Genomic DNA, 15168 nt, shown 5'->3' with positions numbered 1-15168 from the left:
GAGAGGGAGGGAGACAGAGAGAGGGAGACAGACAAGAGGGAGACAGACAAGAGGTAGGGAGGGAGACAGAGAGAGGGAGAGAGAGGGAGGGAGACAGAGAGAGAGGGAGACACAGAGTGAGTGAGACAAAGGGAGACAGAGACAGAGGAAGGGAGACAGGGAGGGAGACAGAGAAAGAGAGGGAGGAAGACAGAGAGAAAGGGAGAGAGGGAGGGAGACAGGGAGAGGGAAGGAGAGAGAGGGAGGGAGACAGAGGGAGGGAGACAGAGAGAGGGAGACATGAGGGAGGGAGACAAGAGGGAGGGAGACATACAGAGGGAGGGAGAGGGAGGGAGGGACTGAGACAGAGAGAGGGAGGGAGACAGAGAGAGGGAGGGAGTGAGACAGAGGGAGGAAGTGAAACAGAGAGGGAGGGAAACAGAGAGGGAAGGAGACAGAGAGGGAAGGAGACAGAGAGGGAGGGAGACCAGAGGGAGGGAGACAAGAGGGAGAGAGACATATAGAGGGAGGGAGTGGGAGGGAGGGAGGGACTGAGACAGAGAGACAGAGAGAGGGAGGGAGACACAGAGTGAGTGAGACAGAGGGAGACAGAGACAGAGGGAGGGAGACAGGCAGGGAGACAGAGAGAGAGAGGGAGGGAGAGAGAGAGAAAGGGAGACAGAGTGAGGGAGACAGAGGGAGGGGAGAGAGAGAGAGATAGATAGAGAGGGAGACAGAGAGAGGGAGAGTGATAGAGGGAGGGAGGGAGACAAAGCAAGAGAGATAGATAGATAGATAGATAGATAGATAGATAGATAGATAGATAGATAGATAGATAGATAGATAGATAGATAGATAGATAGATAGATAGAGAGGGAGAGATGTGTGAATGCCCGGTCTGGTGGCTCAGTGGACGAAGGAGTCCGCTGCAGGTGCCTGTTTTCAACCTCATGGTCATAGGTTTTTTTTTTGCTCTAGCCCCGCCCCATCCCCCACTGCCCCCGCCCCCACCGGTATGGCTCTCGGCCACAAACCACACTCTAAATTTGGCCCCTGAGAGATAGTTTGTGAGTACCCATGGTCTAGACTCTCACACATTAGGCTGTTGATTGGACAGTCTGTAGACTCTCATGCATTGGGCTGTTGATTGGACAATCTGTATACTCTCACACATTGGGCTGTTGATTGGACAATCTGTAGACTCTCACACATTGAGCTCTTGATTGGACAGTCTGTAGTCTTCTATAATTTGAACTGCTGATCGGTTCTCTTACACATTAAGCCATTGAATGGACAGTCTGTAGACTCTTACATAATGCGCTGTTGATTTGACAGTTCTCTTACACACCGAGAGCCGTTTACTGGACCAAATGTAGACTCCTACACATTGAGCTCTTGATTGGACAATCTGTAGAGTCTCACATATTGAGCTCTTGATTGGACAATCTGTAGACTCTCACACATTGAGCTCTTGATTGGACAATCTGTAGACTCACACATTGGGCTGTTGATTGGCCAATCTGTAAACTCTCACACATTGAGCTCTTGATTGGACAATCTGTAGACTCACACATTGGGCTGTTGATTGGACAGTCTGTAGACTCTCACACATTGGGCTGTTGATTGGACAGTCTGTAGATTCTCACACATTGGGCTGTTGATTGGACAGTCTAGACCACAGGTACTCATAGTACGGCACGCGGGCCGCCAGCGGCCCGGCAAGCCTTCCCTGGCGGCCCGCGGACCTTGCAGGCAACATACCTCTGTTTTTTAATATCGCCGGTTGCAGCAGCACGGACCTATGGGGGCCGGGCGATTCTTTTAAAAACCATTCACTTGTTAATAAGGCTTTGTTGTATTTCACCTCTTCTTAGCGCCCCTGCATCTCAACTCTGATTAAGTGGAGATGCAGGGGCGCTTTTGAGTGGAGATGCAGGGCCGCTAAGAAGAGGTGAAATTCAACAAAGCCTCATTAACAAGTGAATGGTCTTTAAAAGACCTGTGAAGTACTTGGGTGCAGCGGCTGTGTGTGTTCCAGGGAAGCTGTCTCAGCGCGGGGTGAGGCGACAGGGACAGCAGGGTGAGGTGGGGGGGTGGGGGGCTAGCAGCTAGTGAGAGCAGTGGGTGAGTTTACAGCGGGAGGAAGACAGTGCGACAGAGGGAGGGAGACAGAGAGGGAGAAGGGGAAGACAGAGAGCGGGAGACAGAGAGGGAGAGAGAGGGAGAGACAGGGAGAGAGGGAGACAGACAAGGAGACAGAGGAAGAGGAAGGGAGAGGGAGGGAGACAGAGAGGGAGAGGGAGGGAGAGAGGGAGACAAACAGAGTGAGTGAGACAAACAGAGGGAGTGAGACAGAGGGAGGGAGGGAGACAGAGGGAGGGAGGGAGACCGAGAGAGAGGGAGGGAGACAGAGAGAGGGAGACAGACAAGAGGGAGACAGACAAGAGGTAGGGAGACAGACAGAGGGAGGGAGGGAGACAGAGAGAGGGAGAGAGAGGGAGGGAGACAGAGAGAGAGGGAGACACAGAGTGAGTGAGACAAAGGGAGACAGAGACAGAGGAAGGGAGACAGGGAGGGAGACAGAGAAAGGGAGACAGGGAGGGAGACGGAGAAAGAGAGGGAGGAAGACAGAGAGAAAGGGAGAGAGGGAGGGAGACGGAGAGGGAAGGAGAGAGAGGGAGGGAGACAGAGGGAGGGAGACAGAGAGAGGGAGACATGAGGGAGGGAGACAAGAGGGAGGGAGACATACAGAGGGAGGGAGAGGGAGGGAGGGACTGAGACAGAGAAAGGGAGGGAGACAGAGAGAGGGAGGGAGTGAGACAGAGGGAGGAAGTGAAACAGAGAGGGAGGGAAACAGAGAGGGAAGGAGACAGAGAGGGAGGGAGACAAGAGGGAGGGAGACAAGAGGGAGAGAGACATATAGAGGGAGGGAGAGGGAGGGAGGGAGGGACTGAGACAGAGAGAGGGAGGGAGACACAGAGTGAGTGAGACAGAGGGAGACCGAGACAGAGGGAGGGAGACAGGGAGGGAGACAGAGAGAGAGAGGGAGGGAGAGAGAGAGAAAGGGAGACAGAGTGAGGGAGACAGAGGGAGGGGAGAGAGAGAGAGATAGATAGAGAGGGAGACCGAGAGAGGGAGAGTGATAGAGGGAGGGAGGGAGACAAAGCAAGAGAGATAGATAGATAGAGAGGGAGAGATGTGTGAATGCCCGGTCTGGTGGCTCAGTGGACGAAGGAGTCCGCTGCAGGGGCCTGTTTTCAACCTCATGGTCATAGGTTTTTTTTTTGCTCTAGCCCCGCCCCATCCCCCACTGCCCCCGCCCCCACCGGTATGGCTCTCGGCCACAAACCACACTGTAAATTTGGCCCCTGAGAGATAGTTTGTGAGTACCCATGGTCTAGACTCTCACACATTGGGCTGTTGATTGGACAGTCTGTAGACTCTCATACATTGGGCTGTTGATTGGACAATCTGTAGACTCTCACACATTGAGCTCTTGATTGGACAATCTGTAGACTCACACATTGGGCTGTTGATTGGACAATCTGTAGACTCACACATTGAGCTCTTGATTGGACAATCTGTAGACTCTCACACATTGGGCTGTTTATTGGACAATCCATAGACTCTCACACATTGAGCTCTTGATTGGACTATCTGTAGACTCACACATTGGACTGTTGATTGGACAGTCTGTAGACTCTCACACATTGGGCTGTTGATTGGACAGTCTATAGACTCTCAAACATTGGGCTGTTGATTGGACAGTCTGTAGACTCTCACACATTGGGCTGTTGATTGGACAATCTGTAGACTCTCACACATTGAGCTCTTGATTGGACAATCTGTAGACTCACACATTGGGCTGTGGATTGGACAGCTCTCGTACACTTTAAGCTGTTGAATGGACAGTCTGCAGATGTTTACGCATTCACCTGTTGATTGGACAGTCTGTAGATTCTTTCTAATGAGCTGTTGATTGGGCAGTTCCTGTATACATTGGCCTGTTGATTGGAGAGCTCTCTTACACAGAGAGCAGTTTACTGGACTAGCTGTAGACTCACACATTAAGCTGTTGATTGGACAGTTTTCATACACTTTAAGATGTTGAATGGACAGCCTGTAGACTCTTACATGATAAGCCGCTGATTGGGCCGATGATAAGTCGGACATATTGAGCTGTTGATTGGACAGGCGTTTTACACTTAAACCTGTTGATTTGAGTTGTTAACAGTTATCCTGTGTTTTTCCCCTGCAGAGGATCAGCCACAGCCCACAGATGAGGCGGACATGTTGGAGCCCCCCAGTGAATGCATCCAGCTGAGACACCCCAGCTCTCTGCTCCAGCTCGGGATCGAGGACGGGATCTTGGCCAAACTGCTCATCGTGCAGCCTAGTGAGTGAAGCTAGTCATGTCTGTTACCTTGAGCATCAGGTCCTCCAATATGGGAGGGTGGGCCCCTCATCAGAGAGAAACCCCAACCCTTCGGAGATGCTTTCTGATGTGCACGGGCCTGGTCCTGGCACTTAAATAGGAATTTGAGTAAATCCCCCTCTGTTCCTCTTTACAGTGCTGCCTCTTTTAGCTGTAATAATCCTTTAGCATTGTTGAGATGGCTCTGAAATGAGTTCTTGTACTTCTGGCTTTAGGCACTTGTTAATTTTACCTTTTTCCATCCTGGAGGTAAAGATATCACCATAATAGTAATATACTCTACTGGCCCAGTGGTAGCGCCATGGCCGACTGATAACAGCAACAACATTTGTGCAATTCCAGTGTCCTCCTGCGCCTTTACAGTTGTAGAGCTACTCTTGATATCACCTGAACTCACCCTCTTTTCTTGGGATTGGGACCTGGAGTTATGGACACTGTTGCAGCAAAGGGGTTCAAATGTTTAGGGCTGTAGTCTGCAGGAGACGTCAAACAAGCACAAGCCGACATTTGGGAACAGGTGAAAGGCAAAAACAGAAGGTCTTTAGTTCGCCATTGGCATGCATTGGTGTGTAGGTAATTATAAAAAAGAGAGCTAAGATAAAGCCATGTTTGATTATAAAAAAACCTGAGGTATTTCTTTACCCAGGCCATGAAAATCAACTCAGGCCACTTGCCATGGCGAGTCAGATTTATCAGGGCGAGCTATTTTGAGAGCCCGATGGCCTGTTCTGACGAGAGAGCTCGAGCTGGCAAAGAACAAGTGTTCTGTCCATTCAGAGAGTGAATGATCAGTAATGGTGCTTTTAGATCGCGTTTTTACTTTATCATATTTGCTGTGCGCGCAAAGACAGAGGTCAGAGGTCAGCTTATGTCTTTTTACAGACTGCTGCTTATTTATCCTGGAGATTGGTATTTACTTTTCTTTCTCTGACTGCAAAGTTCGATGATTTTGAAAGGTGAACTGTCTGACAACCGTGCTGGGGTACAGTGAGCATCACATGAAAGGCAATAAGATGTGTTTTTTTTATAACAGACATTTAAATAGGTTGTAAATGAACTGTAATTCAAAATAAATCAGCTGTTAAAAAAACAAGTTTTTTGTACTTCTGAAGTGTGATGGAATCAAAGATTGTAATTGGATCAAAACAAATCAGAACCGTTTACGGTGCACCTGATCAGTATCTGCCGACACCCAATTTCCACGCATTATCGCTTGTACCCTGTATAGTTTTATCAGTAAAACTTCATGTCAGTGAGAGAGTTTGTGGCCATTTCAATGGAAAATGTGTTGTCTGTGAATGACAGTGATCTACCCCATCATGCTTTGTAATATATGTATTAAAATTGAGAGTTATATAACACAAACTGAGAAACAGTCCCACCCCCGCCCTGATTACAATGCTATTGGTGAACTACAAGGCAAGTCAGGGGTCGTGAGTAACCTATATGTGGGCTAGATTCTTATTATACAGGGAGCAAATGTTTATTCTATTGAATCAAAGAAAGTCGTTTTTAGGTCTCGCCTGCGATGCAGCGCATGCGCTGCTTCGCCTTGGCAAGATCTATTGTCGTTGCTTTTGTGTCCGGCTTCTGTGGAAGCTGGGTTGGTGTCCGCCCTGTCGGCATTAGGCCACGCCCACCCGGACTGGAGATTTCTTGTTATTAGAAGCATTGTAGAACCGCCTCCTGGCTTTGATTGGTCCCTACATGAGGATGGGGCGGGGCTCTACGGACACCTATCTGTCTTCCGTGGTTGGCGCAGTGACAAATGGTTTGCTACCACATAGCTTGAGCCGCTTCAGTCCGAGCAGCCACGAGTGTGGTGAGGGGCTCAAAGCCAGCGCAGGTCTCTGATCGCTGCCTGGGGTACAGAGGAGAGGCAACGAGTGAAGGAAGGGTAATAGAGTGGAACAAAGACCACGAAGCGCTGATGGTCCTGCGAATCACAGGCGCTTCAAATGTGCCCTCTAAGGAAACTCCACACTCGTAAATGCATGGAGAACAAAGTCTACTGGCGGGTCAGGGGGCGATGGAAGATGCGAGCTGGGTTGATTTTGTGGCACTTCAGGCGGCCTCCCTCAGTGCGGCCCTGCAGGATCGCGGCTCATAAAATCCAAGCCTCCTCCAAGCCTCTCACCGACTTCCCGGGAGGCCGTCATAGCTCACCGGCCACAGCGTAGCCGAGGCTCCCTTCCAGCCAGGGAAAGCGTCCACCCTCTCTGAAACCGATTGCCTCCACTCCTACCGAACTGTGTGGGCAAGGCAGACAGGGATCTCCCAGACCCCGGGAACAGTCTCCCCGGGAGCGCCCTCCTTGGCCTCGGAGCTTTCTCGCTCCCATGCCCAGTCTTCTCCACAGCAGTCCCAGGGCCTTTGGTTCTCCTTGCGTTGGCCCGGGCACAGCTAAACCACCATCCCAACAATCATGGGGGAGATCTGGACATCATCAGCTTGAGCGTCACCCTGTGTTTGGGGCGGGGGGGGGGTTTACCATTAGAGGATGTAATGTTGGGGTCAGAGCTGCCGAATTGGGAACTATGCAGATGGGTTTCAGACGTTCCTCAACATCCTGTAATTCTGGCCAAATTACTTCATTCTCAAGGACTATAATAACAAGCATTTGTAATGTTACAGGTATTTCATTTTAGAAACTTTGACCTATTGGTATTGTGAATGACAATGCCTTTTATTATTGCAGGTTTTTTAAACACATAAATAAAAGGCATTGCCATTTATAATGTCAATAGCTCAAAATCTCTTAATTGCGAGACCGATTGCATTGTAAATGCTTGTTTGTAGAGCAGACATGCTGACCTCGCATATTTGAAGCTGCTGTCATTTGTGATAGTGAAGAAAAAGGCAGAGTGGTGAAGTAAATTAATTAGCTAGGATCACACAATTGAAGACCAGCTTATAGGTCAAGCATATTACAGTTAAATTGAGAACATTTTGCAGACCTGAAGGTCTGGTAATATTTTTCGTTATGATTTTCGGCAGCCTGTAACCTCATGTACTCCGGTTAGGTGAGGGAGTCATTTCTCCCATATAATTTGTACTTTGTTATGTGGCGCGACCAACGGTGTAGACCTGGTGGCTATGGACTCTGGAGGGCTGGTCAGGTAGGACCAGTCTGGAGACAGAGAGTGGTGTCTGGCAGAGAGTGCTGTTTTGTCTCTCTGAGAGGTGATCTCGCACTGTTAAAGTAGAATCCAGTCACACACCTACTCTGAACTGAGAGCATGTTTATTAATTGAAAATATGAAAAGCATTGAATCACAAGATGAATCGACGAAGGTTCCCCCAGGATTGCCGGTGAGCATCAAATGTTGACCCCCCACTCCAGTACATGACATTTTTTAGACTTTTGTATGCCGGTGCCAGCAGGACATACATGACAGGAACGGTAGCAGTTAGAATATGGCAGGCGGACATCATTCTTTTGAGATAGGTTCCAATGACCGTCACAAAAGGTACAAGAAATGTAAAGGTCTAGATGCGGAGTTGAATCCTCTTAGAGCTGCCACGCTTGAGATTGAGACAAAAGACATCATAAAATGGCGTTCTATCCAATTCTGAAGGAGCTTGTATAGCGCCTAGCTACCCAGAGGCATCCCAGCGCTATTAGGGGTAAAGCATTTTGAAAAAAACAGGTCTTTAGTGCTTTTTGAAAAGGAAGTTCCTTTTCTGAGGGATCAAAGAGAGAAGGGGAGGCTGTTCCAAAGTTTCGCATCACCTATAGTGTTACGCGGACGCGCAAGCGGTTTCTCAAACCCTCCTTTTTGCAACTCCAGGAGCAATTCTACTGACGAAAAACGTCTTGAGTTCATGACTCATTTCAGTTGAGGCGTTAGTGGTACGGATGGGGATAAACCTTTATTGTTAGTGAATGGCAGAATATCACAAGTACAGACTTGTACAAGATCGTGAGGAAAAGCAAGGGCAACAGAAAGGCAAGTTAATCAGTCAAATTACTTTATTTCGGCAAAACCGCCTTCAAAAGTGTCACATACAACAACAAGATAAAATTATTTGTTTTAAGAACACATTCGTAGAAGTAAGAGTTCAAGACATTTTTAAACTAGTGGCCGTCAAAACATCAATAGAAATAAAAAGATGAGAGTAAAAAAAATATATAAACACAATATTAAAACAGCCCAGAATCACTTTAGTAGTAGTTCTACAGTTAAAGCCTCCATTGGTTATTGGCTAGCAGTTTGTGATGTGGTACCTCCTGTATCCTGCCTCGAGGGATCGGCCAAGTAGATGCTATTAGCCGCTCTGCTACATAATAATAATAATACTGATGCTTGTATAGCGCGAACAGCTACCTCGCAAGGAGGTGTCCCGGCGCTGAAAGAGTGCTGCAGCAGTAGGCTTGAAACCATAGAGAAATTCTAGGTTTTCTGCATAAAAAGCCAGGTCTTTAGGAGCTTCCTAAAACTAGCTTCTGTCGTAGCAGATTGGATGACAGATGGCAAAGCGTTCCAAAGTTTCGCCGTGCCCACAGAGAAGGACCGGCCCCCAAGTCTGGCTTTTTTAACTCGTGGGATGCTTAGCTGTAGCAGGGAGTTAGAGCGCAGGTGTCGCTCCTGGTGATAGCGGGGAAGTCTAAGTTTTAAGTAGTTGGGGCAGGTCCCTTTCAGTGCTCTGAACGCCAGGGTGAGAACTTTGAATTTTATTCTGTTCGCCACTGGGAGCCAGTGAAGTTCGTGCAGATAAGGAGAGACATGATGTCTAAAGGGAATATGCTTTATCAGTCTCGCAGCCGCATTCTGCACGATCTGCAGTCGTTGCACCAGATATTTAGGCAGACTGAGATAGAGGCCGTTTGAGTAGTCTAATCTAGATGTGACTGTCGCATGGACTACCGTTTTTCGGCACTCAGTAGGAAGAAGAGAAAGAAATTTGCGAAGGTTTCTGAGTTTGCGAAGACAGCAGGTAGTAGTCTGCTGTATATGAGAGGCGAAGGAAAGATTCTCATCCCATCTTACTCCTAAGTTCTTTGCATGGGTGCCGGGAGATGGTGCTGGACCCATTTCAGGAGGCCACCACAGAACGGGGGAGGGATGTGTATTTTTACCAAAAAATAGCACCTCCGTTTTACTTGCATTCAATTTTAATTTGTTTGTATTCATCCAGCTAGCCACATCTCGAAGGCAGCCTCTTATTTTACTAAAAGCTGCCTCCGATACCTCTGTATAGGGGAAGACTAATTGCGTATCATCTGCATACGAAATCGCCTTGACCCCCCATTTGGCAATCAAGGTAAAAAGTGGGGCTAGATAGACATTGAAAAGCAGCGGGCTGAGCGCCGACCCCTGAGGGACACCGCACCAAAGGCGTTTAGGCTTAGAGGAGAAGGTGCCCAGCGCCACTTACTGGGACCGATCTGTGAGGTAGGAGTGAAGCCAGCTTAGTGCCTTGTCTGCCAGACCTATGTCCTTCAATCGTAGCAGCAGTCTGTCGTGATCCACCGTATCAAATGCGGCTGATAGATCCAGGAGCACCAGCATAGCTGATGCCCCTGAATCTAAGGACCACCTGACTGATTCAGCAACCTCAATGAGGGCCGTCTCGGTACTGAAGCCGGTCCTGAAACCAGACTGTGTTTCATGTAAGGCTCCTTTTTCCTCGATAAAGCTGATCAGCTGACGCTGAATCAGCTTTTCGAGCATTTTTCCTGGGGCTGCTAATAGGGAAATGGGGCGGAGATTGCTCAAATCATCCGAGGCACCATTGGGCTTTTTTTTCAACGGGAGAAGTGTAGCATGTTTCCAGCAGTCCGGGAACGTGCCAGTTTCGATGGACGTATTCCATATATGTAGTAGTGGGGCTGCAATTGCGTCTGACATCATCTTCCAGAGCTTTGGTGGACAGGGGTCATCAGGGGCTCCTGATTTACATTTTTGTATTTCTCTCAGTGCTTCTGCATAGATGATAGGATAGAATTGATTTAAGGGCGAGGAGGATAACTCACAAATTTCGAAGTCAGCCATAACTGTGGGCTCGGGGTCCGTAAAGGTGTCGTAGACTTTTGTTATTTTTGTATCAAAGAAATCTGAGATGTTTTCACAGAGTCTTGCTGACGGAATAATTTCAGTCTCGATCGCCTTTGGTTTAAAAAAAGATTGAACAATCTTAAAAACTTCTTTACTAGATTGCTCCGCCTGCTGGATGGAGGTCGCAAAGAATGCTTTTTTAGCTTTTTTTATGGATAGGTGGAGACCGCGGATGGCTTGTTTGTAGCGGTTTTTTGCTAATTCACAGTAGTTGACCCGCCAGAGGCGTTCCAGCCTTTTACAGTTGCTTTTTTCGGTCATCAGCTCCGGGGAAAACCAGGGAGCAGAAGGAGATTCTCTGCGAGACGTGGCAGTTTTAGCAGGAGCGATGGAGTCCACTGAATTGCCTATCCAGCGATTCAGCAGTACTGCATCATAGTTTACATCTGAAGTCTGTAGTGGGGGGTCAACTGCAAGAGCAGAACAGAGGGTGCCAGCTGATATGTTGTCCCAATTTCTCCTCACATAAGTGCGTTTCCCAGTTATCTGACAATGGGGTGGAAATAAAATTGAGAAAGGAATTAAGAAATGATCCGTCCATGGCAATGGCAGCAGGGGTTTAGCTGTAGTGTCCAATATATTGGTAAAAATTAGGTCCAGCATGTGACCTGCCTGGTGCGTTGGACCAGAAATGACTTGAGTAAGGTTGGCTGCTTGTAGCGTTGAAATAAGATGAGTGGCCTGGGGGCAATCGGGCTTATCGACATGGATATTAAAATCACCAACTACTATGTAGTGTGGGTGGGCTAGAGAGCTTTGGACTATAAGGTCCATAAGTTCCCATGTGTGGGTCGATGGACAATCCGGGGGTCTGTAGATCATTAGGCCTGTTAGAGACAATTGGGGATTAATTTGCAGGCAGAAGTGTAGCCCCTCTATCCCAGGAATGTTAGTGGGTGTGGAGGACGCCAATGTGTATTTATCTTTATAGATAATGGCTACTCCGCCACCCCTTCTGTCCTCTCCTCTATTTGAGAAACTTATTTTAAAGCCCAGCGGGATAGCTGAAGAGATTGACGCCATATTGTCTTCATTAAGCCATGTCTCTGTGAGAAATAAGGCGTCCCACTCAGAGTCTTCTATGAGCATATAGATGTCATCGGCATGCTTGGAGAGGGATCTACAGTTCAGTAATCCAGCCCTAAAAGGAGTAGTTGAGATATGAGCTGTCTGTCGACTTGCTGTTTTGGAATGTACGTTAGTTTGAAGTGAATCAGCACAAAGTAATTGACAGCAGAGTGGGCATGCAGAAGGTAGATCAAGGAGCGTCAGATCGAGTCTAGGCGCCTGACATGGGGTGGCTGCTTTCAGCGCCAATAATTCTGCGCTAGACCAGACAATCCTTTTAGTATGCAGCCGATTACTGGCAGCATGGCTGGCGCTGGGCGCGGTCCGAGTGACCTCCCTGCCTCTTTGACCTAATACCCACATGTGGCCAAGGAACTTAGCAACTCTGCAAACAAATACAGCTCTTGTGTCTGATTTTAAGATCAGAGAGCTGCCCAAAAGCTCCTCGTGCCCAGTTGCTGGCAGATGGGCTGAATCCATTTCCGGGTTGGACATGCGTAAGCAGGGCAAGCGAGCAGCACATGGGCTATGGACTCTACATGAGCCTCGCATCCTGAACATTTACTGAGGCAGGGGTCTTTAGTATGCCATCTGGCTTTTACCTCATTTACTGGAAGCGTGCCAAGCCTGCATTGGACATAGAGCTTTCTCTCTTGGGTTACTTGTATTAGATCAAGATAGGGTTAGAGAAATCTGGTCTCTTTGTGGAGTAAGAATTCTGAAGTTAGTTCACCCCTCTCGACCCTACCAATGTCAACTTGCGCGACCCATTCCCAATAGTGCTTCTTTAATACAGCTTTCCGAAGCAGGGGCGAGTCGTCATTTTCCCAGGCTTCTTTTAGCCCTATGTCGGATACAAGCTTCTTTATGTTGCTCAGCCACCCCACCTTGTTAAAAACATTTATATTATTATGCCATAGCTTCGGCATAAGATGACAACTCCAGGGTCCTATTGGCCCAGAATAGCAGTGGACGAAGCTTAGCAATGTCGCTAATGGCCCATGTCAATGTGAATCACCGCATCTTAATCCATCGACTTAAGGAGTTGTGTGTAACAGGAACAGCGCTCGACTGGTTGTGTTCCTTCCTGGAGGGTAGATCCTACCAGGTTTTTGGGGGTGAGGCCATTTCAAGTCCCAGACCTTTGTACTGTAGAGTGCCTGAGGGGTCATCCCTGAGCCCCACTCTTTTTAATGCCAATATGGCCCCCCTTGCAGAGATTGTTTTGCCTTTTGGGGTGCATATAATTATGAATGCCGATGATACCCAATTAGTGGTGGCATTCAATCATAAGAGCGGCCCTTCAACCAGCCTGGGCCCCTGCCCCGAGGAGGTGATGAGATGAATGTGCCATTCCCATCTTAAATTGAACAGTGACAAGACTGAGCTTATGTTGCTCAGTAATCCCTCCCCCCTCAAGGTTGCCTTCGTCTGGCCCGCATGTATGGGCGCTTTGCCGGCTCCCAAATCGGAAATAAAGAGCTTGGGTTTCTGGCTTGACTCTGAACTTAACCTTAGAACTCAAGCCAGGAAGGCAGTTGCCTCCTGTTTTGGCATCTTACAATTGTTGCGTAAAATGCTGCCTTGGCTTCCCCCTTTAGCAAGGAAGCTCGTAGTCCAGGTGCTTATTTTATCTCGCCCGGACTATGGCAATGCTCTTTATCTTGGTGCCTCCGGTGCGGTTTTTAAAAAACGCCAAACTATGCAAAATTGTGCCGCCCGGACTCTTGAGGGTGTCCCTAGCCGACAATCAGCTAAACCCACCCTCACATCCTTACATTGGCTCCCTATCCAGGAAAGGGTTCATTTTAAAGCTCTGTGCACCACTCAAAATGCTTGGGGGTGAGGGACCGGATATTATTTCATCTTTTGTCCGACCCTATAAAGCTCATAGACAGTTACGCTCTAATGATCTTCATCTGGCGTCTGTTCCCACAATTAGGAGGTCTAGAAGCGCCGGCCGACTTTTTTCTTATAATGCCTCCAAACTCTGGAATACTTTGCCGCTGCATTTGCGTAAAGAATCAGACCACTCCAGCTTTCGTAAGAGGTTTAAGACCTGGCTCTTTCCACACTGACTGCCTTAGTCCATTGCGGTTCGACCCTAGCGCTGGGATGCCTTTGGGTAACCAAGCGCTCTATAAATGCTACTTCATTTAATTTAATTTAATTTCATATCATGTCATATATTTTTTAAAAGAAGGGGACCCCTACATAACAAATGGACTCGCTATACGTAGTGACAAACCAACTAGGTAAGGAAATCTATAGCAAGCTTCAGTATCAAATGTCAAAATATTCTAGGTGTATGCTAAATGTATCTACCAGTTATATGTAATACATAAATCAAAAATACATGATTATTATGAAAAAAAATATATATAGTTTTATTTATTTTCAATTTCCATTTGTTGTTTTTATAAATTCATTTTCAATCATTTAATTAAGAACAATATGCAGTAACAATAAATATTAACAAAAGATAACATATGAAAAATTGTACTGAAATAGGTCATTATATTCATTTAACAATTCAACAATTCAAACAGCTGAAAGTGAGTCGATGAACAGTTGATACAGGCAATGCGGTAGATGTGAGCTACGCGTGTTTCGGCAATTCTGCCTTCATCAGGTGACCGTCTATTGCAATATAACTATATGAAATATAAAAAATAACAAATAACATGGTGGTTACTATTTCTATATTATATATATAATTACCTAGAAAACTGATCATTAACTTAATCATAAACACAATACCAAATTAAACGGCTAATTTATCTGTTTTTTATCGTCAACATTATTCACAAATAATACATTTCATTACACATCATTATATTTAAGTAATGATTTGATTTTAACTGATATAGCTTTACTTAACCTTATAATTTATCTTCAAAAGAACAACACTCAAATTATGGTACATTCACTGATCCTATTGTACTACAAAAAGTATTATTTACAAAAAAATGGAAAAAAAGAGAAGAGGAAGAAGGAACAGGATGAAAAAGAAACAGATTAAGGACAAAGAGTATACATGCACATGGCCCAACAAATACTAAGGTTGCTAATCGGAAGATAATTTATGAGTAATTTATTTAAAGGATCTTAATATCCTAAAAAGATATGGACCTAACACGAATCAGGCTATAGACAAGAGTTTAATATTTAGTTCTAAAGTGATATACATGCTACTGATACAACTAACACTAGAGGCTGTATGCTTACAATTAATATATAGTAGTGTATAGTAATGTCAGACTTACTTCATAGCATACGACCTTAGTTAAATGAGTGGTAGCGAACTTCCAAGTAAGATATTAAATAACTGCCAAGACAGTAATTTAATAGAATCAATGTTAATATTGTGACCAAGTATCAAGGTAAGTTAAAGTGCTAGTGTCGTATACCACTACACTTACTAGAAAACTATTAAGGTGCAAATCCTGAGAATTTGTGTATAGATAGAAGGCTATAAATATGATCACAGTATTCTAGTTGTTGTGTGTCGATTCAGCGGTAAACGGATCTCTATAAACAAAACGAAAAGGGTATATGTCATACATTTTAAATAAATATATTTATATATTTTATTTTGGCAGTTTTACAATTATATTTGGGTTATAT

General features: G+C 46.3%; 1 protein-coding gene across 4 annotated transcripts in view; it reads left to right on the top strand.

The window, feature by feature from the left end:
• Positions 1-15168, top strand: part of LOC146859581 (uncharacterized) — a 437747-nt gene that overhangs the window by 228713 nt on the left and 193866 nt on the right. For all 4 annotated transcript variants that reach the window (XR_014979314.1, XM_085646505.1, XM_085646504.1 and 1 more), the window contains exon 5: positions 4238-4375. Coding sequence is in view for 3 of the 4 variants with exons in the window: in XM_085646505.1 (XP_085502631.1) it covers positions 4238-4375 (138 nt within the window). In the remaining variant the exon portion in view is untranslated. The remainder of the gene's footprint in view (positions 1-4237; positions 4376-15168) is intronic.

Source organism: Triturus cristatus, chromosome 3_1 (genome assembly GCF_964204655.1).
Source record: "Triturus cristatus chromosome 3_1, aTriCri1.1, whole genome shotgun sequence".
In the NCBI taxonomy this organism is placed as follows: Eukaryota; Metazoa; Chordata; class Amphibia; order Caudata; family Salamandridae; genus Triturus; species Triturus cristatus.
Note: the sequence above shows the minus strand (reverse complement) of the source record. Positions and strands in the feature narration are given on the sequence as shown.